Source organism: Sinohyriopsis cumingii, chromosome 8 (assembly GCF_028554795.1).
Source record: "Sinohyriopsis cumingii isolate HCF-2022 chromosome 8, ASM2855479v2, whole genome shotgun sequence".
NCBI classification, from domain to species: domain Eukaryota; kingdom Metazoa; phylum Mollusca; class Bivalvia; order Unionida; family Unionidae; genus Sinohyriopsis; species Sinohyriopsis cumingii.
Genome location: NC_142968.1, coordinates 56768237 through 56795581, shown reverse-complemented (window position 1 = coordinate 56795581; position 27345 = coordinate 56768237). Strand labels below are relative to the sequence as shown.

Below are 27345 nucleotides of genomic sequence, written 5' to 3'. Positions count from 1 at the left end.
AAAGGGGCATGAAAAACTTGGTAAGGGCAAACATTCCTCAAAGGGGCATGCAAAACAAGGTAAAGGCAAAAACTCGTAAAAGGGGTATACAGAACTAGGTAAATGCAAAAACTCAAGGTTATGGCAAAAACTCCTCAAAGGGGCTTACAAATTGACGATAAAGGCAAAAACTCCTTAAAGGGGCATGCAAAACAAGGTAAGGACAAAAACTCCTCAAATGGACACACATAAAATGGTAAAGGCAAAAACTCCTCAAAGGGGCATACAAAACAAGGTAAAGGTAAAACTCCTCAAAGGGCATCCAAAGGTAAAGGCAAAACAGGTGCTTTTACAAATGGACAAAGAGCTATATCAAAATATGACTGATTCACAAACCTTGGCACATACAGGTTCACCATCTACATGTAGTATGATAAATCACTGGCATTGTTTTTAAGCCTTGATACAAAACAAGGATGAACCAGTTGCTAAAGCAAACAAAAGACTAGGCTTCTTGAAATTTAACAGACCATGACATGTCTATTTGACCCATACATTGTATATAAAATTCCATTTGTAACAGAATAGATACCAAGAGATTAAGAGACTTGATAAGGGCTTTGACTTGTGATAAAACTTGGATAAAAAAGCATTCCCAATACACTGGCATGAGATTTGTTGATGCATTGACTCTGATATGAAATATGAGCAAGTCATCTAGCCAGTTACTTTGTAATGGCAACTTCCAGACATATATACCCAAATTATGAAACTGTATACTTGTTTTGTCCTGTGGAGATATGTGCCCTTAATATTAAGGTGAAACATGTAGGCAAACTTTAGAAAGTCATTAAATAATGTCACATAGAGACATGTGTCTTTATTTTAAGTTGAAACATGTAGTTTATCTTTTAAAAAAAAATCATTAAATAATGTTACGCATGTAGAAGTGTGTCTTTAAATTAAAGTGAAACATGTTGGTACACTTTAGCAAGGGGTTAAATAATGTCCTTGTTTGGGCAGGGATCCTTTATATAGGTGTTTGTTAATAAAGGTTTCATTATATGGTATACATTCAAGCCTGTCATAATTGTATTGCATGTATTTTCAAGATTCATGTTTTCAGTAGTTCCATTGTCTTTGCTCATTTGGAAGAGTATCAGACTCATAATTCAAGGGTCATGGGTTTGATACCTACTCAGGCCAACTTGGGTTGGCTGTCTCAATGCGTCCTTGGGAAAGGCACTTGTAAAACATTTCCTCAGCATTTCATATAGCCAGAAATATATTAAATGTGCAATTAATACCAACCAGCCAACCAGACAACATTTTCTTTGTTGTAGTTTATGTCTAAGTAATTTATACAAATGAATCGATCAATCAACTTTAATATCTCCATGAAACACCGTGAAGGTAAATAAACTTGTATACTAGATACTACCACAGTGCCTTTCAATAGACAGTCCCTTTTTTAACCTTCAGCAAGTTCCATTTTTGAAATACCTGTTCATACTGATGTTAGATTAAATGAGATTTCACTAAGTTGATTTACCCTGATCATGGTTAGAACATGATAAGCAACATGTATGCATACAACATGAAAACCAGTCTTTGATTAAACCAATCAATACTGATTTACATTTATAGGTAAAAAGATCTGATCGATAAACTCCACTTAATGTGAGTTTCTAATTACTGAATGATTGAGAAGTACTGTTCTGCAGAGGTGAGAGGATGTCAGATTTTCAAGTCGACTAGTATTTATGTGAGCAGTAGAACTATTCAAAGGAGAAAGCTTATAATGTTTTTTTGCACAATTGTATGTAATAAATTGAACTAATCAAATCAGCATAGAAGAGGAGCCTTGTAATATTCTGGCATAATTATATAAATACGTTATGAAAGAAACTGTAATGAACTTCTTGAATTCATGTCATAAAATAACTCCCTCCCCCTTTGAATCCAATAATTTGCCTATTCATTGGCCACTGATGCATATATATTTATTTCTTTCTATTCTGCCATTGCTGTTGATTTCCCTTGAATATGATAAAAAGAAATTGAGATAATGTATTTATTGCAGAAAGAAGAGCTTTGTAGATGGAATAGTAGGTGGTGGTGGGTGCTTGATAGTACAGCTGAAACTTGCTTATAACATATTTTGTACTTTTGAAAGTCCCAGGTTAAATCCCACAGTTTTGACAAGTGCAGGGGAAAGGGATCACCCATCCAGGCATTTGAGAGTGTGTCTTATAGATTGCTAGAACCTATTGTACAATCAGCATAAAATCAGTGCAGTTGAATCTAAATATAAATTTGAATGTGAGGCATATCGACATAATATAGCATATTTTGAATGTGAGGCATACAAGCTAAATATAGCGTACATGTATTTTGAATTTGAGGCATACAAGCTAAATATAGCTTATTTTGAATGAGAGACATACTGACACAATATAGCATATTTTGAATATAAGACATACTAGCATAATTTAGCATATTTTGAATGCAAGGCATACTGACATAATATAGCATATTTTGAATGAGAGACATACTGACACAATATAGCATATTTGAATATGAGACATACCAGCATAATTAGCATATTTTGAATGCAAGGCATACCAGCTAAATATAGCTTATTTTGAATGTGAGGCATACTGACATAACATAGTATATTTTGAATGCAAGGCATACCAGCATAATATTGTATATTTCGAATGAATTCATGGAGCATAAACCAAACAATCGTTATAGGAGAACTATTCACATAAGCATTTTGTTATAATTCCAATGTAGAGATAGGCTTTATAAAAAGTCTTTTGGCCGTTCTTCCTAATGAACAAGTATTTTATTAGCTTCCCAAGAACACGGATCCCCAGGCAACCTGGGTTGAATTTATGAAGCATTTGCACTTTCATTCTGTTATTTGATTATTTTTACTTATTACATGTACTTTTATTATATTACATGTACGACAAAATTATGAATTATATAAATTTTGTTTTAATTACTGCATCAGATTCTTACAATTAGTTCAACTATCACATGTTCTTACTCAGCTCAAGAATTACTACAGTACAGATATATTAGAATTAAAATAATTTAGGTATTTTGCCTAAATTAGTGCAAAGTTAATAAAATAAATAATATTTTCAGTTTGTTTATTTTTGAAAGTCAACTGTTTTATTTGGAATATAAACAGTGTTTATTCCATGTCTTGTACATTTTTTATTCTTGATCAGAAAAGCTTTTACCACTGTTACTGTTTCAAGTGCTGAGTAAAGTCATTGTCATTAATTTGATTCACTCATTTCCTCTGATCTTTAAGTTCATAGTAAATGCATCAACAGCAGACCAGCAGTTGTTACTCCTTCACTAACATAAGTATTCAGCTTGAAAAATTGGACAATTTATTATTCACTACAGTTTGTTTACACAGAGCTTTTTCAAATAGGATGAAGTAATCATGATCAGTGAAAAACTTGCAGCACTGCTGGACTGTTTAAATGATGCAGCTGGATGAGTTAGTAGACTTGCCTATTATTTGGGTTTCACATTTTGTTTGTGATAGAAAAATCAAATGAATGTACAAAAATCTCAATATTTTCAAGCTCTACCTTTATTTTGTATTACATCCTGTCTATATGGAGGGCATTTTCCCCTTTTTTTTCAAATGGGGGCAGGAGTTTCCACTAAATTTTCAGCTTTAGAATTGTCCTGCTTTTATCATGCATTGTGATGTGTACATGAACCATTTTGAATGTTACTTTGCTGGAGAAAACAATGATGAATACATTTCTCCTCAGCAAGTGTGTGCTTTTAATACGTTTCGTAACAAAAATATATTTATTATGCTGCACATTACAATCAATTTAAATATCTTCAATCAACATTGTCCTTGTGTACTATTTTTCAACACACATTACACAAAGGTTAAAGAGAAAAATGACTTGGATTGTTTACAACTTCACATTAAAAACTGCATAATAGTATTGACAGACTCTGACAGAAAACATTCTGGCCTAGACCTTGCAGTTGGACAATAGCTGTGCCATGAAATTAGGATGAAGATGTAAAAAATGGAAGAAACATATCTTACAACAGTTGTTTTTGCAACATATGCATTAATAATACTGAAAGAATTTCATCATAAAGCATCCTACTGACCAAGATCTTTTGGCCAACTTGGTTTTGCATTTGGCTATCAGGCAGAAATTATGGTCATGTGGGCGATCTCAGGCCCACATTGGCCTCTTGTTATTTAAATGTATATTTTAATTAAAAAATATTAGTTGTTGTCTAAAGACAGTTTGTTTGTCTGTGTGTATTATAATTGAAATTAATATAGGAATGGAATTCCTTTAATTTTCTTTCAGCCAATGTACTTACATGTAGCAATATGTCAGTCAAGCTATAACTTATGCAGATACTAAAAGGGTTGAACCTAAGACAGTTCACAAGATGTTAAAAGATTCTTTTTAATTTTCCTATTTCAAATCCAGGAGCCCTTTTTACCCCCCTCAGTGTAATACCAGTTTTTAAAAAATATCAACTTATTTTCATCTTGTTGAAAGTATAAGTGTGGCAAAATTTTAAGTATTGGGTTAAAGCAGGGCAAAATGTACAGGTGCTCATAGAGAATGTACGGATAATCAGATATTCTGTTAAAAACATATATTAAGTGCAGATTTTTCTTCTCATTCATTTTAATTCCATGCAATAGAAAATATACTTGTCTGATGACTTCTGGATACATGTATTCCCAATTTGTATACTTAGAGTTTTCTGGTAAGACAAGAAGGGGACCCATCCCAAATTGTTTATTTTCAGCCCCTGGTTTATCAACTACTGATAATCTAGATATGTGGCAAACGTCACTATGTCATATAAAGTAACACCTACGTGCATCTGAACTTCTCAAGAGTCATCAAAAACATCTGAGTAAACATGATTTGTGATAATCTGAATTATTCAGTTCTGAATGTGATTCAGAGGAGTCCTTCATTTGGTTTTGATATAGTGTTTTTCCCAGGAGAAAACCAGGGACAGACTTTAAAGTTGTTGAAAATTGGCATTTGGCTTATTATTAGACAAAGAGGTCCTTAATAAATATTTTTCCAGATTTTTTTAAAAACAGAAGGTGGGTTTAGCATCAAGCATGAGCCTATCATTTGATAAATATGGTAAACATATGACCTAATTGGGGTGGGCAAACTATGACCTACAGGCCAGATCCAGCCAATGACCGGTGTTATCTGTTAATTTGCATCATAGTGTGTGGCTTTAAAATGTCACTTTTCCAGCCTGCTTCCTGGAAGAAGTAGCAAAATGCCTGACCTAGATGGAGAGGGGAAGGGAGGTGGGTTTTATTTTTCAATTTAGGAAAAATACATTTTTATTGAGGTACATGCATACTGTGCATTGTTAATGAATAGGTGGAGCCATCATTTCATTGTCTTAGTAAGGGCCAGTTCGGTTTGTTAATCAGCATGAAATGGTTGTATATGAAAGTGCAGATCTCAATAAAGGGAGAAGTTTTTAGTTTATGCTGTTGCCAGACTTGCCAATGAAGTTTGACCAATGAGCACATTCTGTGAGGAAAAATACATTGCCTTCCATTGGAGAGGTCATTTTGGGGTAAAATTGCATCAAGCCAAATAGAGAGTTCATTCCAGTGTGTCTGAATAAATGCAAAAAGGATGCATGCCCAAAATTTAGCCTTTTGCAGAAATTGCTTAGAAATTTAAAGCATTTTACCCCAAATGAAAAGCTCTTCAAAGTGTAAATAGGTAGCTTGATTGTAAAAGAAAAGCTGTACAGTGATATGTAAAGATCACCTGGCCCAGGTGATGTAGGTCATTTTCTGTAGTTCTAATTGGGTGACTGTCCTGAACAAGTTTAACACAACATTTGCCCTACTAAACAGCAAAATCATGTATATAAAGGATTCTTGTGTCTAATGCTATCTTGCAATTTAAAAATATGTGAATAGTTTTGATCTGAAAATAAATAACAAAAAAGAATTATATATATATATATATATATATATATATATATATATATATATATATATATATATATATATATATATATATATATACATACATACATACATACATACATACACACACACACATACATACATACAGTTTTTGCAATGTAGCCAGTTCCATCAAGTGAGGATCCCTATTTCTAGAGCATGTTGGCACTGACCAATTGCAGTGCAAAACTATATGCGAACAAAATTATATGACATGAAATCGTAAAACAACACAATCTTAACTCATTGTTTGATTCAGTAATATACATGTATTTCGTCACTCTTAGCATGATCTGTTCCATAATTCACACATTTTTATTATCAATTTTTGTCCTTAGTAAATATTTGTATTTGTCTTTATATGTCTAGTATTTTTGAAAAGTGTTTATTTCCTACTTTACTTATTTTCAGATGGATGCTAGACATGCTCACATATTCCAGCAGGTAGTTATATTTCTGTGTATAATTTCTTACTTCTTTTTTTTTATGAATGTATTGGAATATCATCACTAACAGTCTTAATATCATTAGTTATCAACTTGTTTGTGTGTGGATTTAATTTTACATTAATGATGGTGATGGGGACATGTACATTATAAATTGGAATACCTCTGACTTTTCTGCCAGCAATCAGAAAAACACCTTGGAAATAGTACAGTAGTTACCATAGCATATACCTATTCTTTGCTTACAAAATGCACATCACACACTATAGTATTAATTATGGTTGACTTGACGAAGATTCAAGCATGAGAACTAGAGTAATTTGTCTTACTGAACTTGTGCAGATAATTCCATAAAATATAATAATAATAATAATAATAATAATAAATAATATAAATAATAATAATAATAATGCTTTATTTATAGAAGGTGACTCATTAGTCAAGGACTATTCTCTCTTGAGGCCCTCTTAAGGAGAGTATAACAATGCACATTACATGTATATGAAGATACAATGTAGCAATAATTACTTTATTTTAACATGTTTAGTATTAAAATACTAAATTCCATTATCTATTAGAAACACATACATGCTCATTATATCTCTTCTTAAATACTCTAATATTTTCAGCAGATTTTACATGTAGTGAAAGCTTGTTCCACAGAACTGTGCCAGAGTGTTGGAAGCTCTTTTTATATTGCTCTGTTCTTGGTTTCGGTGCTAGAAGGTTTCCATGTGATATTGATCTCAACTGGTATTGTGTTTAAAAAGGCCTGAATAAGTCCAGAAGATACTCTGGTGCAGTTCCATGTAGACATTTATATAAAAGAATTGTCTTGTGAAAATATATCCTGTCATATATTATGAACCATTTGAGTTCTGTAAAAAATGCTTTTGAGGGATGATCAATAGATGCATCTAAAATTACGTGTGCTGCTCATTTCTGACACTTATAAATCCTGTCAAGCTCAGATTTAGTAAAGTTTCCACATATATTTTAACAATACTCCATTGTTGGAAGAATATATGACTTGTAGTATAGATTGCAAGTTTCCATAGGTAAATATTTCTTGATTCTGCGAAGTAGGGCAGTTTTGGATGACAGTGATTTACTAAGCTTATCAATATGGTCATTCCATAATAGCCTCCGCTTCAGATGCGGGAGGTCAAGGGTTCGATCCCCAGCTGAGTCATACCAAAGACTTATAAAAATGGTGCTAGCAGCTGCCTCACTTTGCGCTCAGCATTAAGAGGTTAGTGTTAGGACTGGTCGGCCTGGTATCAGGATAATGTGACTGGGTGGGACATCATGCTACATGTCTGAGTTTAATCTCATTTGGATAACTTCAGCATCAGAACTAGACGTATACAAGGTTGCATCGTCTACAAATAAATTTGTATTTGTGGATCATTGATATAGGTAAGGAAGAGGAGAGGGCCTAAAACTGAGCCTTGAGGGACCCCTGAATTAATAGTCTGAGTTTGAGAGCTAATATTGCCAATGCTTACTTGTTAAGACCTTTGGTTTAGGTATGATCTAAACTAGTTTAAAGATGGATTGTCGAACCTGTAACAGTTCAACTTTGCAGCAGAATTTCATGATCAACAAGATCAGAAGCTTTCTTGAAGTCAAGGAAAACAATCCCAGTCATATGTCCATTATCTATTTCCTTCAGCCAAAGGTCAATTAATTTGGTAAGTTCTGTTTCGCACAAGTGGTACTTTTTAAATCCTGATTGCGCTTTATGAAAGTATGTTTTCAAAAAATTATAGACCTGAATGGCTACATGCTTTTCAAATAATTTTGACAACACAGGTAGAATTGATATTGGTCTGTAATTCCCTGGATCCTCCTTTTCTCCTTTCTTAAAAATAGGTCTAACCTTTGCACATTTCATGCTTTTGATATGGTTCTATTTGACCTTGCATGTTTTAGGGTGTGACTAAGTTCTCAGCCATTTTTGGGTGATTTCTCCATTTGTACTCAGCAACGCTCCATCAAAGTTGTTGTTGTAGGGTTTAACGCCTTTTTTCAGCACACGATAGGCTGTACATGGCGGCCAGTATTAATGGTGGAGGAAGAACCTGGGAAATCCCTGGAAAGAAATACCGACCCTCGAGAAGCTGCTGGCAAGCTTTCTCACATACCCACATTGGCCAATTCTGAGACTCGAACCCACGCAGAGGTGAGATGGTAGTGATCCATAACGGAGATCACTTTAGACCACTTGGCCACTTGGGGCCCCTCCCTCAAAGTAATTCAGAGATTAAATTTTGTAAATAAACAAAGTGGTGTTTCAGATGCCATGTGGTGTGTTCATCCATCTTTTTGTCTGTCAGTCTGTCACACCTTCATTAAGTTTCAGGGTTCATCATTATTTTGAAGTAATGAGATGGTCAGTGTGAGTACATTTACTTCACTGACCAATTTGTTACTTCCCCAGACATAGTTTGGGTCAAATCCGGAAGGAAAGAAATATATGTACAGTGAAACCCCTTAAAGCCAAACCCTCTGCATACCAAAATCGCCTCAAGATAGAAATGTTAAAATCAGAGGGGATGAATTTGTGCCAAAACCTATGCTGTAGAAGCTAAGAGAAGAATTTGGCATAGAAACATTATTAATTATATACAGTATGGACATCTAGTAAAGTTATAAAATCATCTTGTTCCTTAAATGTTTCCTGAGACAAGGAATCTATTTACACATGGAACAACTGTATTCATGTGGCCAGATATAATTTTTGGATAGAAAGTACATTGTTAGGATGATTTTTCATTAAATGTAAAAAATAAATAAAAAGGCTTTCTCATTTTGTGTACTCTTACATGTACACAGATGTTTTCTCATAACATTCTCTCTTTCTTACTCGCTATCAAATCACAGCTGCAAAACCCTTAATAAACCAAAACTTTTCAAGACTGAAAGTTAAATTTGGTCCCAGGGATTTTCAGTTTTAATGGCTTTCACTGTAGTTGCATAATTTACAGGTATATGATTCAGTTGATAATAGTCATATTTTTAAATAAAAATATTAACAAATCTAGATTACGGCAAGCTCAGACATCTATCAGGAAAATTAAGATAAATTTTCACCACAGACACAGAATTGCACACAATTAGAAAATATTGTAAAGTAACAAACTAACAAATGATTTTATGTCAGAAGGTGGGGGAGGATGTGCGATCTTAGCACTCCTTATGATGTTTTGGTTATCGTTATCTAGGAGATGATCAACCATGGTGTTATTGCCTGGATGGAGTAAACAATAAAATAAAATATGAAATTAATGGATGGAATAACAGAGATATTAGCAGAGATATAGAATAGAACAACCCAAGTCTTCACATGTAAAATATAACAGTTTAATCAGTTACATAAACAAAATGAAATTCAACATGACATTTGAATGATTCACTTTCTCATAGAAATAGTTAAAGAATTTATGTGAAATTCAGTGAGCCATTCTGTTATACCCATAAAACAAATTTCATCATATAATCGAGTAACTGATCAAATTCAAATTGCCAGAATGTCAGCATCACCTAGTTGCTTCCAGTCTTTTCTGAACCATTGTTGATTGGTCATTGTTGCAGTATTTCCTTCCTTCTCCTCTCCCTTTAGCCTCTTTGGGTCATCAACCATCTTGGTTGTATACTGCGCTCTTTTCTACTGTGCATTATGGGTATGAAGCTATTTTTTCCTTCAAATAAAAATATAATACTCAACCTAAATATGTATTTTTTCTTCTCTTGTGACCAAACAATATTTTCCACTCTTTTTACATCAGATATCGTCTATCGTAATTCAACACATCTTCGCCAGTCAAGGTTCTGATATGTTAACCCTATCTACACCTTGGTGGATCAAACATATTTCTCTTCTTTGTCTTAGCAACATCTATTGGATGTCATAAGTTGATCCTTTGGTATGTAATGCCTACTAACCATTAGTGTGTAACAGTCATGCATTGTACATGGGCCGAAAATGCTGGATTCAATTGACTTCAAAAGGATACTTTGTAATTTTAACATCAGAAGTATAACAGTGTACCAGAGAGAAGCCATTACATATGTGTCAAAAGGTAAAGGATGTATTTTTACAAAAACAGACTGGCAGCAGAAAATCATATATTTATGAGTCCATTCCAGTTGTGTGCTCCCCTTGTTTTGATCATGTAGGAACAGTGTTCAAATATCAACAACTTGATTTTTATTAGCTGCCATATCCAGTGAAAATCACAGACCCGAAGCACTGAAATATCTGATCAGTCAGCCAAGGTATAGATAGGGTTTACGCATGACAACCTTGGCTAGTGAAGATGAATTCATCACATCTAAGCTATGGTCATTGCACAACCTAATATTAATACACAGTCCTACCATCATAAACTAATGTCTTTATAGTGGCTACTCGCATTCCTAGCTGAGAACTATGACATAATTAGCCCTCTTTGATAACCATTACAGCCTACTGTGTTTATAAATTACTAGCTGATCTGTCAGTCAGCACATGTTCCAAATGCTAACACCATCATTTCTTGGTCAAAAATGAATTCACAATTTAATCACACAAATAAATTAATTGACTTCACTCCTTTTCCTTAATACATTCCTTTGCTTATTGGTGATTCATTGACATACATTTCCAGACATAGAAAAATCAATTTTCAGCATACATGATACAAATCATTTGAGACAGATAATTTACTTCTCACAATTCGTATCAGAAGAAATGCCTTAAATCTCTACAATGTGTGATTTCTTTTACATAAAAGCCCCTAAATGTGATCACATTCATATAAATAAAATATTGTATGACATGCTAACAATACATGAATCATATAACAGACAAACCATGTGCATGCAACACTTAACTTCTTAACTCAAGGAAGTTTGAAGCATGAATTTAAATTTAATAAATTCAACAAATAATTACAGACTTACATCAATGAACATATTGTATGCAATTAAGACAATACCTTTGTGCCTTCACTTGCTTTTCATCAGAGAATTACCTCTGTCTCTTCTCTGGTTTTGGGTCTCTTGAATTCCTTACCCTTCCTTAAATGATTTTTACAAGAAGAGTACTTTTTACTTATCTTGGGGTCAGTTTCCACTTTCAGGAGAAAAGCTCAGACTAACTAATATCTCAAGAGAGATTGCCGATAATTTAACACCTTGAATTTAGTCTAGGAAGCACACCCCATCACTTAACTTAGCCAGCCAGGATTACTTCCAATTGCCAGAATAATGCTTTCTAGTCTGCCGTTATTATTAATAATTCTGGAAAATATTTTATGACATTTGTTTCAAATGGTACTAGATTTCTCAAACATTTTCACTCGTTTGTCTCAACTCTACCATTTGCTGCTATGTGACCTTACCCTGACATATCTGTCAAACTGTTATTGAATGGATTCTAATTAAAACTCAGTCCATGCCCTAAACAAAGCAGATCCCATCATTTGCAGTCAAAAATGTATTGCGAGTCTAGCCCAGATGTCAAACTTAATGGTTACATATAACGCTGACCATGACAGAAGGTACAGCTAAATTATCTCTTCAAAATTTTGAACCATTGCATTTTATAACAAGAATAAACATGAAAATGAACAAAATATGATTAAAGGTATAAACAGTAAAATTGTTAAAAGTTTGTAAAATGTCAATCCCTGTACAGTAAAGTCAGTATTCTCAATTAATAAAAATCAAGCTACCTGTACAGCTCTTCCATTTTAGCAGAAACTGTTCTGTGTTGGTTCTTTTCATATTCTCTAACTGTACCTTATGTTTTACATTTTCCCCTACCCTCCATGTTCTCTTATGATGATGAAAACCAATTTTTAAAAAAGTTTCATGTTTGATTCTTATGTTCAACACCTACAAAACTGTCAATCATTCCTTTTGCTTGGTGTCATAAAGTAACAAGTAATAATTAAACTACTTCTAAACTGCAAAATTCTGCTATTTTGAATTTCAGATCATTATTGAAATATCTAGTTTAAACAGTGTAATCCTGTTAATACATGTACATGTATATTTGATTCTTGTAGTATCACACATCTGATATGCAAGCATGTATTGAATGAACCAAATTAGCAGTATGGATGACTTGCATAGTAGACCTTCATTGCGAGTAAAAAAAAATGGAATACTTCAGCAAAAGCCTTGTTTTACAAAGAGCGTTCATACAAAATGGTAACGAATAGAAATTTACTTTATAGCAGCATCTTAAAACTTATTAGTAACACTAGAAAGTCAATTGGCTGGTTTGGCAATCACTTTAGCTTTCACTGGCCCTGACCATAATTTCACTTACCTTCAGCAATTGGGCAACCATTGCTGTTGAGCCCTTAATTGTTCATTTAGTTCTCATACACTTTGATGGGGCATCTATGTACCATGAATGCATTTCCAGTACAGTATTGTTTGCTTCCTGTTGTTGAGAATTTTTATATTTATGATGAGGGGAAAGGGGGGCATCCTGATGCAGCTGATATTGTTGAAATAACTTGGATTTCAATTGCATAATAGTTATTGCATCCAACTGCTCAAAACTATTTGAAAGAAAACAGGTAGAAGTTTGTTTAGGTATGTTTTCAATCAGAATCATTGCACCTGTGTGTGTGTGTGTGTGTGCATGCATGTGTGCGTGTGTGTAGGCTGCATGTTCTTGCAAATGATTTGCTTTCAGAAAATACCACTATTTCACAGGAAAGTTGTGTGCACTTTCCCTTTACATATACTGTTGGAAGTTTTTGCCAACATTTATTAAAATTACTTAGTCAGGGATACTGATCACAGCATGCTAACATCTGAAACACTCAAGAGCAAGACCATAAAAGCGTATTATTAATGCTTGATATAAGAAATAGAAACAGGTTTTTGACTTGTGTTTTTAAAAATAAAGGTTATGTTTGAAGGTGTTATTATGTATGCTGCATTTCCACTTGTCCTAATAATAAAAAAAACTGTTTGAATTTAGATGTCCAATGCTTTGGGACTTGAACAGAGTGCGGTGGAAGAATTTATGGTTATGGATGAAAGGGTAAGTGGTTAGTTTAATAACATTTTTAAATATTCATAGGTGAAATAATTTTAATGTGCACATTATAAAAACTTGATTTTCTGAGTTTGTAATTCTTTTACTATAATGTTTTTTTCTAGTGATTTACATATGTTACACAGCGTCAGAAAAGATGCATGAAAAACCTTCTTTACACAAGGTAGTAGTTAATTTTTTAAACAATTACATGTTTCTGTCATGACAAAATTTAGATACATGTATGTATGTGTCAAATGTTTTAACTTTTCTCAAAAAATGCACAGACTGGTATTAGTTTTTATAAATGTCAGCTTATATCACTAATACCTTTAAAAATACACAGCCTTTCATTGACCAGCTTGACAAATTTTTTTTAAAAATCTAATATATTTTTGAACTTGTTTTGAATTACATGAGTCACTCATTTCTTCTCACGTAGCACCATATTTTTTGCCAGCAGTCTCTTGATTTCTTTCAGAAATTTCTTTTTATTTAAAAAATGAAGTACTTTTTGTATTTAAAAATTATGTGTACTTTCCAGTTTGACCTGATGGAAGAGTTTTGGAAGGAGAACGGAATGAAGAAGTTGATCTTCTTTTACCAAGACTCAGGGGTAAGCAAAAATGAATGTGCAGAGCTCTTTCAGAATATGAATCAAATTGCTATCTTGATTAATTCTGTGCAAAATTGAACATTTATTACAAAGTTTTCTTATGGAACTTACTATACCCTCTTTGTTAATATTACATTGCAAAGTCAGTTGCAAATTAGCTCATCATTTCTTTATCAAATCGATAGTTTGTTTCTCCAAGTGTCATGATAGGGATGGAGACATCATGGAGAGGATTATAAAATAACTCTCCAGCACAGCCCTACGCATCCTGATGGAGGTGCGATAGCTTCTCTCAGAGAATAACCTCCACCACATCTCTTCATGTCCTGGTGAAGTTGACATAGCTTCTCTCAGACAATAACTCTGCATACCATGCTTTCTTCGAGTGTTACATCTGTTATTCTCAGCTGAATGGATGTGATCTTGGCAAACAAAGTAGGCAAGGTTTACTGTTAATCTGTCACATGCTAAAGAGTGTCACTGAGAGACAGATAGTCAATAAGAGAGAGAGAAAGAGAGTCACTGAGAGATAGAGAGTCAGTAAGAGAGAGGGAGAGAAAAAGAGAGAGTCATTGAGAGTCAATAAGAGAGAGAAAGAGGGTCACTGAGAGAGGAGAGAGTCATTAAGAGAGAGAGAGAGTCAGAGAGAGAGAGAGAGAGAGAGAGAGAGAGAGCACACACACTGGGGCAATGATTTATCTATAATATTGCCATTATAAATTAATGAACACATTTTTATTTTTCAAAATCAAATTTTAAATAGCATTAACTAGGTTCTGTGTTGTTTGTTCTACTGATTACTCATAACAAACTGCACAGACCCAGATCTGCTTGTGCATTATGCGATGACAGCTGGGTCTGTGCATTTTGCAGTTGGACTGGACTTAAAAGCAAGTACATGTATGTAAGGTAGAAGTGGTTGTCATTTGTAATCTAATTGTCCATATGTCTCAGAATTATGTTTTGTTTGCAATAATGGTATAAACTGTTTTTTGTTTAATGGAATCCAACAGGTGTGCCTATCATTAAGTCAGTACAATAGTTTGGATTTCTTGGATGTACAATTCTTGGGCAGCTTTTGTTTAAACTGAATTGGGAATGCACATGAATTTTTTACATCAGCAATAACTGCAAATAGAAGTATGGCTTAGAAGCAGATTAGCCTTTTCTAAACACGTGTCTTGACTACACAAGAGTCTTTTGAATAATTTTTTAGAGTCCAAATATATTATTGACATATGAATATGATTGTTTCTTTTCAATTGGCTATTCAGATGCAAGTCACTAATATCTACCAGACCTCTCTGCAATGGAGTTTTGCAGCATATGTCTTCCAAGTTGTGGTGATGATTTATATGTATGTACTTCTCCAACAGCATGAAGGGGATGACCACACTGTCCCATTACAACTCATGGATGGGATGACCACACTGTCCCATTACAACTCATGGAGGGGATGACCATTGTCCCATTACAACTCTTGGATGGGATGACCATTGTCCCATTACAACTCATGGAGGGGATGACCATTGTCCCATTACAACTCATGGATGGGATGACTACACTGTCCCATTACAACTAATGGAGGGGATGAACATTGTCCCATTACAACTCATGGATGGGATGACCATTGTCCCATTACAACTCATGGATGGGATGACCACACTGTCCCATTACAACTCATGGATGGGATGACCACACTGTCCCATTACAACTCATAGATGGGATGACCACACTGTCCCATTATAACTCATGGAGAAACAAAATTGGATGAGCTGCGTTACACTTTTTCAGTTCTAAGTAAAGTTAGAAATGACAATTCTTACATTATTTTTGAATATACATATATTTAATTTCATTTCAGAAAGGAGATGGGAGTAAAAAATTGTTCTTGACAACCGGAGATGAGGAGGCATGTCTATCTGACTTTATCTGTCTGTCTATCTCTTTATTAATCTATCCATCCAGCTACCATAAAAATCAGTCTTTACTATGGCCAATGTTATCCACATTGCATTTATGATTTTCTTTTAATAAAGAACTTCATTAAACATGTACACAAGAATCTTCCTGATCTCATTAGCTGTCCTTTGACTTGCCTGTTAAAGTTTTCAGTTTTCCAAACATTTCACAAGATATTTTTTGTTCAAACCCAAGTTAATTGCTATAAGTATGAGGAAGATCTTGTTGATTCTAATTGTATATACCATTAAAAGCAAAAATTAATCACATAATTACCTTTTGTTTGTTTTATGTCATTACCATAGCTTTGGATGAGGCATTTATTATTCATGCCCATCTATCATGTTATTACATATCTGTTGCAATTTGTTTCCTCTCAGTAACTTTGCAAGGACTTGATGGATTGAAGTTGCTTGAGGCTTGATAGTAACAAAAAACTTGCCTACCATATATACCCACTTATAAGTTATGTCAAACTGCAAAAAAACATAGACCCAGATCTGCCATCACATAATGTGCCAGCAGATCAGGGTCTGTTCTACAGATTAGTCCTCACAAACTCTATAGACCCAGATCTGCTGGCACATTATGCAATGGAAGATCTAGGTGTGTGCAGTTTACAGTTGGATGGACTTGTAAACTAGTATATATGGCAGATAGGTTAGGTGTTCACCATTTTGTTGTCCTGATGTAATGGAGTTATGGCCAATATCGAACACTTTCCTTCCTATTGAGGGGCCCTGAGTGGTCTAAAGCACTGGGGTCGAGTCTTGGGTTCAGCCAATGTGGGTATGTGAGAAAGCTTGCCAGTAGCCTCTCGTGGGTTGGTGGTTCTTTCCGGGGTTTTCCCGGGTTCTTCCTCCACCATTGATACTGGCTGCCATGTATGATAATAATAATAATAATAATAATAATAAAGACTTTATTTAGAGAAGGTAACTCAATTAGTTACAGAACTAATCTACCTTGAGGCCTTCTATCTGTTATGTACAATATATACAGTATATACAACATAATGTGAAGAGTCTGGCTTGACACTAAATAAATTAAGTAATTTTAAAATTCAAAGTATCAAGCCTGGAACACATTCACAGGCATCAGTGAAAACATAAACATGTATATAAAACATAAAATATAATCCTGCATTGAAATATTCAGCTATGAAAATGATGTAAAATTACAGAAAAGCAGGCGGTATTTTTTGTACTAGAACTGTTCAATTTTTTAAAGATTTCGTCCATTTAAGACATTGATTGGGAAAAGATGAAATGCTAGGAGCCTGCCTTATGTCACTGGGAATGTTGTTCCATACCAGTGGACCAGTATATTGAAAATTTTTTTAAACAATTCCTTCTTTGGCCTTGGTATAATGTAAGTTTTTCTTCTTATGGACCTTAAATTTGGAGTGCCATCAGCATCTCTTTGGTGAAAGATATTGCTTAGATAGACAGGAATGTCTTTTCTGGATACTTTATACATCAATTTGACCTTTCTAAGAAATATTCTTTCATGTATTGTTTAAATATTTATATTATTCATTGCATCCTGAAAATTGTCTATACTTTGATCTAGAATTAAATGGCAAGCCCTCTTTTGGAGTCTTAAAAGTGTTAGCCTATCTTGTGCTGAAAAATGGCATTTAACCCTACAACAACAACAACCTTCCTTATGCTTCATACATTCAAGTAGTCTCCAACTTGAATGAAAACATTTCTTGTAACTTTTATGTTGTTTTTTTGTTGTGTTAATTTCTTTTGTTCCATGAAAGGAAAAAATGTATGCTTGCCATCATTTATCTCAGGGACCTTTTATATTTGAGCATAAGATTTTTTTTCTTCTCCACAACAAAAATAAAGGATTGCAGCATTTAAGCTATCCAAAAATCAATGTCTATCGGATTGTAATAAAAGAATAAGCTGTCACCATTATTTACTCTAAACATTCTCCCAGAAATCAAGAAATCATGCCTTACTGATTCGTTTTCAAGCTCATGGACATTGCCTGCTTAATCAATTTTTCTTTATTGTCTGCCATTTTTGCAGCAATTAGTTTTGATATCCCAAGCAATCAATATAGGCTCAAGAGGCCGGCATTGATTTATTGGTCGAGAAGAAGGGCACTTCTAACATCCACCCTGATATTGTCCATTGTTGACACTTAAATCATTTACCCAGACATTGATAATTGTTGACACTTCATTGGTATACACTGACATTGTCAACTTGTTAAAAGCTTACAGTACCATATATACTAGCTTATGAGTCCAACTGCAGATTGCACAGACCTGGATCTGCTATCACATAATGTGCTGCCAGATCTGGGCCTATACTGTATGTTAGGAGTAATCAGTAGAGCAAACTACATAGACCCTGATCTGCAGGTACATTATGCTACAGAAAATCAGGATTTATGTTGTTTGCATTTGGACTTATAGGTGAGTATATACTGGATATTCATTTACATGCACACCTGCCCTAATTGGAAGAGTAAAATTGAGGGTTATTATAGCCAAGGCAAGTTTATGGGTAGTTCCTTTAATTAAAGGCCATGTTTATGTTTTCTTATTACCCACTTTTGTGAAGCTTGGGGGTATTGTTGCTACCTTCATATTTATCTGTTTGTTGCTCCATCTGTCCTTGACAAAGCTTGTCATCACTTTACCTCCCAGGCCACATTGCAGTTTTTAATCCAATTTTTTAGGTTGGATATGTGGCTGGTGTAGATGTTCAATAAGGTTAAATTGCTTTCTCTGACCTTTTTTCAAGGAAATTTATTTAAAACTTTTTAGAAAGGGGAGTTTTTTTGAGTAATAAGGTTTAACACCCTTTCTACATCAGTCAGAAAATTTCATTGAAACTTGCTTGGCTAGATATGTGGTTGGTGTAGATGTGCAATAAAATTCTGTGTTTTTGCACTGGTCCATTTTTTAAAATACAATTACACTTTAAGTGCAGCATAATATTTAAATTCAAAACACACAAAGAATTTATTTAAAAAACAAAAACGTTGCTGTTATCTGTTGAGCATCACTTTGCTTTGCATTCAGGTGAAATGTTATTAGGTTATAAATATAGTAGCTCCCTTTGAAAATGTAATCTGTCATAAAATAATCTCTGAATCGGTTTCTAATTACCTTTTTTCCAGAAGAATGAGTTGCTAATTGGTTCTGTGGTAAAATCTATTGATAACTCTGGCATGATTAAGGCATGCTTAACCTGCTTATTGTTGTTATGACAACCAAATTGCTGAACAAATTGATTTTCTGTGTTATATATACCTAGTAGAATGACTTAAATTTCAATTTCAACATTTTTGATGAATTTCACAAATTAAAATGTCATGAAAAAAACAGCACAATCATTGAAAGTGATTCAAATTTTTTTTATTCATAACCAATTTTACATTTTTCATTACAAGTAGGAATTTATGCTTTTTTGTAAGTTTTTGCTTGCTTATTTAATTTGCTTCATATAAGTGATAAAATTGGCATAAAAATAAAAAAGGCTGGGAAAACATTTTTTGGAAAGGAATTAATTTGGTATTTTTAAGGATTGTAGATTACTTAAAGCCTGGTTAAAAAGTTGTACAGAATTTTGCAATCTAATCAATATTCTGCTGTCTAAAATGATAGGGTTGAAACGATATGACTCTGTAAAACAGTGAAACCAAATATAATAAATAATCTACGATATGATACACATCCATATACATAAAAAGAATAAAGAGGCAAATGACTGATATTAATTATTCATGGTCATTGATGAATACCATAAATATTTATCAGGTAAGTATTGTTTTCTGTCAGTGTTTGGCTTTTTCATCAGTATATTATAATGGCAAAGTTACTGAGGCATAAAATGTGTTACCCATTATTGCTGATAAGCTACAAACACACAGATGTTTCGATGGATTAATTCCCAATCCTAAAGTGTATTTGATATTTTAATTCCCTTAATTTAGAAAACAAAAATAAAAATTTCTGTTTCAGGGCCTAAGTGGAATATGTTTGTATTTTATTCGAATCACAACCAAAGGAATCACCGTAGGAAACATTAGCAATGAAGTGAACTTTGGGACAGTGGACTGCAGTGGTGGCAGAGTATTGTTTGGATTTGAAAAACACTTTCAGAGTATTGTCCTGCCATCCTTAAAAGGTCTTGAGGTAAGATGTCATAAATTATATTCAAAACATGAATTGCTTTTGTCTCCGAGATCATTAGGAGAAAAATTTATTTATCAAGCACAGAAGATTCCTCTTTTGAAGTCACAAATTATGAATAACAGTGCTCACTATTGTATGACTTTTGAGGTCACGTGTTAATGAATAACATTGTTCAGTATTATATAAAATTCACATCCAGATTATCTCATGCAGTAGGAATGGTTAATAAAGTGACAGTGTAAACCAATTTTTAAGGGTTATTTTTTCATGATTAGATCAAACTATTGATTTGAAAAGGGTACTTATTAAAGTGTTTAGTCTCCAAGCTAATGAAGTGTTTAGTCTTCAAGTTAATCAAGTGCTTAATCTCCAAGTTAATGGAGTGCTTAGTCTCCAGGTTAATGAAGTGCTTAGGTGGCACTCTACAGTTTCGTATTTTCCATAGGGTTAGGATTTTAAAGAAAAAGAATTTCCCCGGCTTTCCTCCCTGGTTATACTGGCTATTTAAAAAAGACCTTGTATATCTTAGGTATAAGTAAAAGAACCTTTAATTCCCTTTATTTTGGTGTATGATTGATGGGTGTATTATGGGTTATAGAGTCTACAGCTTGGCCTTACTTCAAATGTGCACCTTTCAAAAAAGTGCTAGCTCTACTTGGTCATTTTCACTTCCTGAACTTAAGAGGTAAATTGTAAAAAAGAGCCGATAACATTTTTTACATTTTATATATTTGGTAATTCATTCATTGCACTTTCAGAAGCTGGTATTGTCTAGTCTGGCAAAATTCATTTTCCCTATTTTAATAGCTGCTATGTATAGTGTACTTTAGACTAATTCAGGCTGATTTTTTAACACAAAGGAGCAGTCTATTTAGTTCGAAGTGTGCTTAAATCATGTAAAATTTCCAAAAGTACAATATCCAAAGAAATATCATCCACATTACATTACTGTAGCATGTAGGTATGCCAACATTCTTTCCATTGTGCATGTTTTAAATGCGAACTACTTCACCTTACATATGTCACTCTCTCTAAAGTACATATTAATTGGTGAGCACCCCCTTAGTCTCCAAGCTAATGAAGTGCTTAGTCTCCAGGTTAATGAAGTGATTAGTCTCCAAGTTAATGAAGTGCTCACTCTCAAACGTAGTGAAACATTTTTACATGGCATATGTTGCTGCAACGAAAATTAAGTGTTCTTAAGTTTTATCTTTCTAAATTTATAAAATTTCTGTGCTCATAAACATTTTTTGATTTGCACTATATAGATGTTTCACTCTTCAAAGATTTATTTCATATGTCAGTATCATAAACATTTGACTCTCAGATCACAAATGTTTATTACAGGCAAGACAGAGGTCTTAAATAATTTTTAATTAAAAAAAGTTTTATTTTTGTTCAAATGTATGATAAATCCATGAAATATAACCTGCCATACTTCCCATGTCATTGGCACATGCCAAACTGAATACTGAATTAGAAAATTTTTAAGCTGCTTTATGAACGTATTGCTCTTTTATAATTGTGAGTAGTCTCTCTCTCTCTCTCACTCTCTCTCTCTCTCTTAAAGTAAGAAGTCATTACTTTTGATTCTTTGATTCATTCATTGTTTTGGATCAAATAAAATATACAACATAGAAATGCATGGCACATGTTTCTCTTGTCATCTCTTCATCCCATAAGTAGATAAATGAAATGACCACAGTAGATAATGATATGCCCATAAAGTAGCACATTTGTCCTGCTGTAGCACAGATAAAGATGTTAAGGATGTACCATATATATTCATCTATAAGTAGAGTCTAGCTACAAAGTGCACAGACCAAGATCTGCTATTGCATAATGCACCAGCAGATTTGGGTCTGTTCAGTTTGTTAGGGGTTATCAGTCTAACAAACAACACAGACCCTAATATGCTGGCACATTATGTGATCTGGGTTTGTATTGTTTGCAATTGGACTTAACTTGTGACTTGTGAGTATATATGTATGAAGCTACACTCAAGATTTGTGTTTGGCAGAATATTTTTATTGTTTGACTCTCAGAATTACCATTTTATGATAGAAGTCTTCATTGAATAAATAAGTTTAACATTTTGCCTGTGTGCCTGTTTGGATTTGTATTGTTGTAACAATTGTAAAGTACCGTATTTGCCGTATATATTGGGACATGATAAAATAATTTGTTTTTTTCCGGTCCCAGAACTTTGGTGAAACTTTCTTTCACCCAGGTCATGTGTCCCAACACTTAAGAAACAAAATAAATTTGTATTGCAGTTGTGCTCCCCCCATGCATGTTGCAATAATATAAATAAACAAAACGCTTATTTGATAATAAAAAGAAAGAAACTAACCTTGTATTGTTATCATTTATACCTTTCTTTCAATATGAGCATTAAAGAATAAAATATATCCACAAAATCTGTATATGTAGTGTAGGCTTCCACACTGTAGCATGTATCACTTATGTCCGATAACACATGCCATGTTGTTCATCGACATGAACATTGAGAAACAATTGTGTTTGGTTGTGCTCAAAGGTTTGAATATGTTTTCTGACTGAAAACTGGATCCAACAAAATCACAAACAAAAGGGAAAAGAATCAACTGCATGACATGGTTTTAGGTGCAAAATAATCCAGATCAAATTATATCCAGGTCTACTGTATGACAGTATCTTGCAAATAAAAGTCATTATCTGAAAACACATTGACTTGAGTGCAAGTTACAATCTTTTCACCAGCATGGGTTACAAAAGTATCATTACTATTGACCTGCAGATATCAATTCTTCTTTGTATTAATTATTACTACAGATGCCAAGCACATAGAAGCCTGGGTGGTGAATAAACACACTGGCAGTGAGCAATAAACTCCTTCTTTAAACTTACCAACAGGACATCAAAGACAGAGTTATTTTTATTACAAAGCAAGCTCACCTCAGAAGCCAACTGTGGTGATTTTTTTTTTAAAGCATATAAATACAAAGGTTATTTTATTGCAAAGCAAGCCAACCTTGGAAGCCGACTATGGATTCTTTTAAGTGTGCTGATTTTTGAAATATATTTTTGAGTATACAAGGACAGCCAAGATCTGGAAACAAACTTTGGTTCCTTTTCACCGGTATTCATGGGAATTTTGAAAATAAATTGAAACAAAAATGGAACAAAATATGGTGCTTCGTGCTTGGACGTCCATGACCCAGCATCACCCACAATATTTGGAGAAAATAATATCATGTGATGAATTCGTGCAGACCAGAAGAGAAGCAAATGATTTTGCAAATGAGAGGGAAATAATCAGCTGATATATTGAAGACAACTGCCATTCACGCATGACATGGTGTTAGGTGCAAAATAACCAAGATTGAATTATATCCAGGTCTATGTATGACAATATCTGGCAAATAAAAATCATTATTTGAAAACACATTCACTTGAATGCAAGTGACAATCTTTTCATCAGCACAGGTTACAAAAGTATCATTACTATTGACCTGCAGACATCAATGCTTGTTTGTATTAATTATAACTACAGACATAGAAGCCCAGTTGGTGAATAAACACAAGTGGCAGCAAGCAGTAAACTCCTTTGGATACTCTGAAGCATTTTTTTTTAAAGGATATAAATACAAAGGTTATTTTATTGCAAAGCAAGCTGACCTCGGAAGCCGAATATAGATTCTTTTAAGTGTGCCAGTTTTTTTTTTGGTATACAAAAGACAGCCAAGATATGGAAGCTAACTTCGGTTCCTTTTCACCGGTATTCATGGAAATTTCGAAAATAAATTGAAACAGTGGACTTTGATGTCCCAGTGTTGCTCAGAAGATCTGACGGGAAAAAATATGCGACGATTTCATGAAGGCCAGAAGAGAAGCAGATGATTTTGCTGACAATATGATCATTAACATGGATGAAATTCTAGTGTACTTTGATTGCATTCCTGGATGTTCTGACGATAAGATGGGGGTCAAAAGTGTGAGGATTAGACTCATGCAGATTTGAAAAGATCTGACTTTAGTCCTTGCAGTTTCCACTTCAAGTGGTGTGTTGTCTCTAGCAATTTTTCATGGTATGAGAAAGCTAAAAAAAATATTCATGCACTGAAAGAATTGATTGTATGTGTGCAGGAGAAGGGTTGTGTTGATGCAATGCTTCTGCTGTGGATTAAAGAGTTTTATCTCAAGTACAGTTTAAAATTTTTTTAAATGAAATTTCAGGTGGAGTGCATTTTCTGACATGTACTTTTCGAATGATTTTAAAGGTTTCTCACAACTTATGACTCAAAAAAACAACCCAATGTGTCCCAGAACATACAGTGCACAAAAAAATTATATTAAAAATTAATTTATGGTGTCCCAACATATATGGTGTCATAATATATGTGGTAAATATGGCAAGTGGGCAGTTTTACACAGTAACATCTACAAAATTTTGAACATTTTCTTTGATGTAATTTGTGAAAAATGGTCATCACTGCAATCTCCCATTTTGACCAATATTTTCAATTAAATGGGATTTTTAACATGAAAAATTAAGGACATTTATAAAGGGTGGGGTAGAAAGCCAGTTTTAAAATAGGACGTTTTTCAGTGCTGTTTTGGCATGTTCTATTTGACCGATTACAGTCTCCATTTGGCTTGCTTGCAAATTTCAGCAATGGGGCTCAATAGCAGTGGAAAACGGTCACAATGCTCAGGTTGAGGATTTTATTGAGGCTTTGGAGAAATTCATTGCCAGCCTCAACTCAGCTCGTGACAACATGGAGGGCCAAGTCAAGTTGGAGGAAAATGGTGTTGGTTTCATCATCGACACGGTGGAATCCCCTGCTGATTATCAGGCTCATGGTGGGTAGACGACAGTAATGAAGCATTTGAAATATGAAAGTTACCATGTGTTACTTGCTTTATTTTATAGTTATCATTGATTGACCAAATAATGAAGTATACATAATGTAATGTAATCTGGTACAGAATGCATAAGCTTTGAAGCCTTGAGATAAACATTCTCATTTTTTGTTGAGGCCACTCTTGAAACTTGACATAATGATTACTTTGTGCTTGTCCAACTAATGTCCATCAAGATTAATCTCAGTGCTGAAGTTTTTTAGGTATATTTTTTATTGGTAAATTAAAGGTGGGCCCATAAAAGGTGGTCTTTTGACATTAGATTACCTGCCCATAAGGCCAAGAGAGCCTATGGTATGGCCCTACAGCCATTGTGTATTGTTAGCTATCACACATTTGTCAACAGTTGTTTTTAACTGTATCACAAACCAGCAGACCAGACTGGATCAAACTTTGGCACAGCATCTTGGCATGAAAGGCTTTCAAATTATTCAAATGATGTCTGTCTGCCATCAAACTTGATGGCTGTTTACTGAAAATAGTGAAAAGTCTTTAAACAATTTTCTAAAAACTGCTGAGCAGAATTTAATCAAATTTGACAGAAAGCATCCCATCAAGAAGACCTGTAAAACTTACACAAATTATGCCACTCTGTCATTAAATATGACTATGATTACTAAAAATAGAAACACTTTTAAATTATTTCTCAAAAAACACTCAATAGAATTTGACCAAATTTTGCAGAAAGGATCCTGCCACAGAGGGCTTTCAAAGTGATTCTGATCTGCCATCCAGTGTATTAGGCACTGATGCTAAAAATTGAAAAGCTTCCTATAAAACAGATTGAGGTCATGGGGTTCCATATTTTGTTCAGAAGATGCCAATCCACCACTAACAGTCAAAAAACATTGATAACTTTGTCTAAAAAAATGTGCAGGAGAGAATTGTACCAACTTTGACACATAGCAGCTTGGTTTAGGGACCTTTTACTATTGGACAAACTACTGATTTGCCATTCAATTTTGATCAAGATAGAAGAACTAGAGAAATATGGAAACAATTATCTTCACATATTTAGTCAAGCATGTTACAATGAATGATCACAGCCCCACCTGGGCCTCTTGTTTTAACATGTAATGAAATGTATCAGTTGTAATGTATTAAAGTATTATTTTATATTATTTACTAACTTATAATGGGCATTGTATAGCCAGTTCTATGCTGACATGCCATTAACACCATATACGTGCACACATGTAATAATTTCATTTCTTAGTCCAAGTTGAATAAACATAAATTATATTTTCTTCTTGCATGCTTCCACCTATAATTGATTCACTTTGAGATGCATCAAGAATTCTTATGTTAAAAAATGTTGGAACTTACAAAAAGTGTTATTTTATGGCCTTATTGGTAACTATTTTATGGCCTTGTTAGTAACTTTATAAGTCACAGATGTTGACATATTTGTATGTTATAATATGTGACCATATAAAGCCAAAGTATCACATTGGATTGAGTGAAAAGACACTGACATGACTTTTTATATAAGTATTGAGTCACATACACAGTACCACAGTACATATTTGCCTATTAGGTTATACAGTATTTCTTGCATATTTATTGATTATGGTCACAAAATTTGTTATGTTTTCCTTTCCTTTATTGTAACTGCTGTTAGAAAAGTCTAGTGTATAAACTGAACATCAGACCTGTATTCGGGTACTCCTGTACTTGTAGCAGAACTTGTTCTTACAAACTGCAACATTTGAGACACAATGAAACTGTGGAAGCAGTAAGGACTCTTTCTTAATTTGTTGATTTGCACACTGATCAAAATGTTGTATTTTAAGATTGATATTAAACTAAAATTATGAGATTCACAGTAACTGAGACATATTTCACTGATATTATTTTGAAGAATTTTGTATTTAACAATAATTTTGGCCTCCCTGTGACAGCCTCAAACACTGACCACCTGGAAAAGCTGGAGAACCTTTGTATGATCTGGTCCAGGCAGATTGACCAGGTTCTAGCAGAGAGCGAGCAGATGAGACGGGAAGCTGACGACATTGGACCAACTGCTGAACTTGCCTACTGGAAGAGCAGAATGGCTAAATTTAACAAGTAAGAATCTGTTTTACTTTATAGTTGACAAACATCATCTCAGGAGTATGATTGTTTAGCTGTTTTCTATGATTAGACTACATTAGTACTTGTAGGACACCCAAATAAAGAAACTAAAGT

The 27345-nt window shown here is 33.8% G+C and overlaps 1 protein-coding gene and 1 long non-coding RNA gene across 2 annotated transcripts in view; one reads left to right on the top strand and one right to left on the bottom strand.

Annotated features, from left to right (window-relative positions):
• LOC149793583 (dynein axonemal heavy chain 5-like) overlaps window positions 1-27345 on the top strand; it is a 229214-nt gene that overhangs the window by 35348 nt on the left and 166521 nt on the right. The window contains exons 4-10 of the mRNA XM_089967542.1: window positions 6434-6466; window positions 13457-13519; window positions 14058-14129; window positions 15994-16041; window positions 20080-20253; window positions 24909-25098; window positions 27060-27225. Of these exons, the coding sequence (XP_089823668.1) occupies window positions 6434-6466; window positions 13457-13519; window positions 14058-14129; window positions 15994-16041; window positions 20080-20253; window positions 24909-25098; window positions 27060-27225 (746 nt within the window). The remainder of the gene's footprint in view (window positions 1-6433; window positions 6467-13456; window positions 13520-14057; window positions 14130-15993; window positions 16042-20079; window positions 20254-24908; window positions 25099-27059; window positions 27226-27345) is intronic.
• On the bottom strand, window positions 9819-16428 carry LOC149793584 (uncharacterized). The gene is made up of 2 exons (XR_016422856.1): window positions 16368-16428; window positions 9819-10172 (listed from the first exon to the last, which is right to left on the bottom strand). It is a non-coding gene; the product is annotated as an uncharacterized LOC149793584 (long non-coding RNA).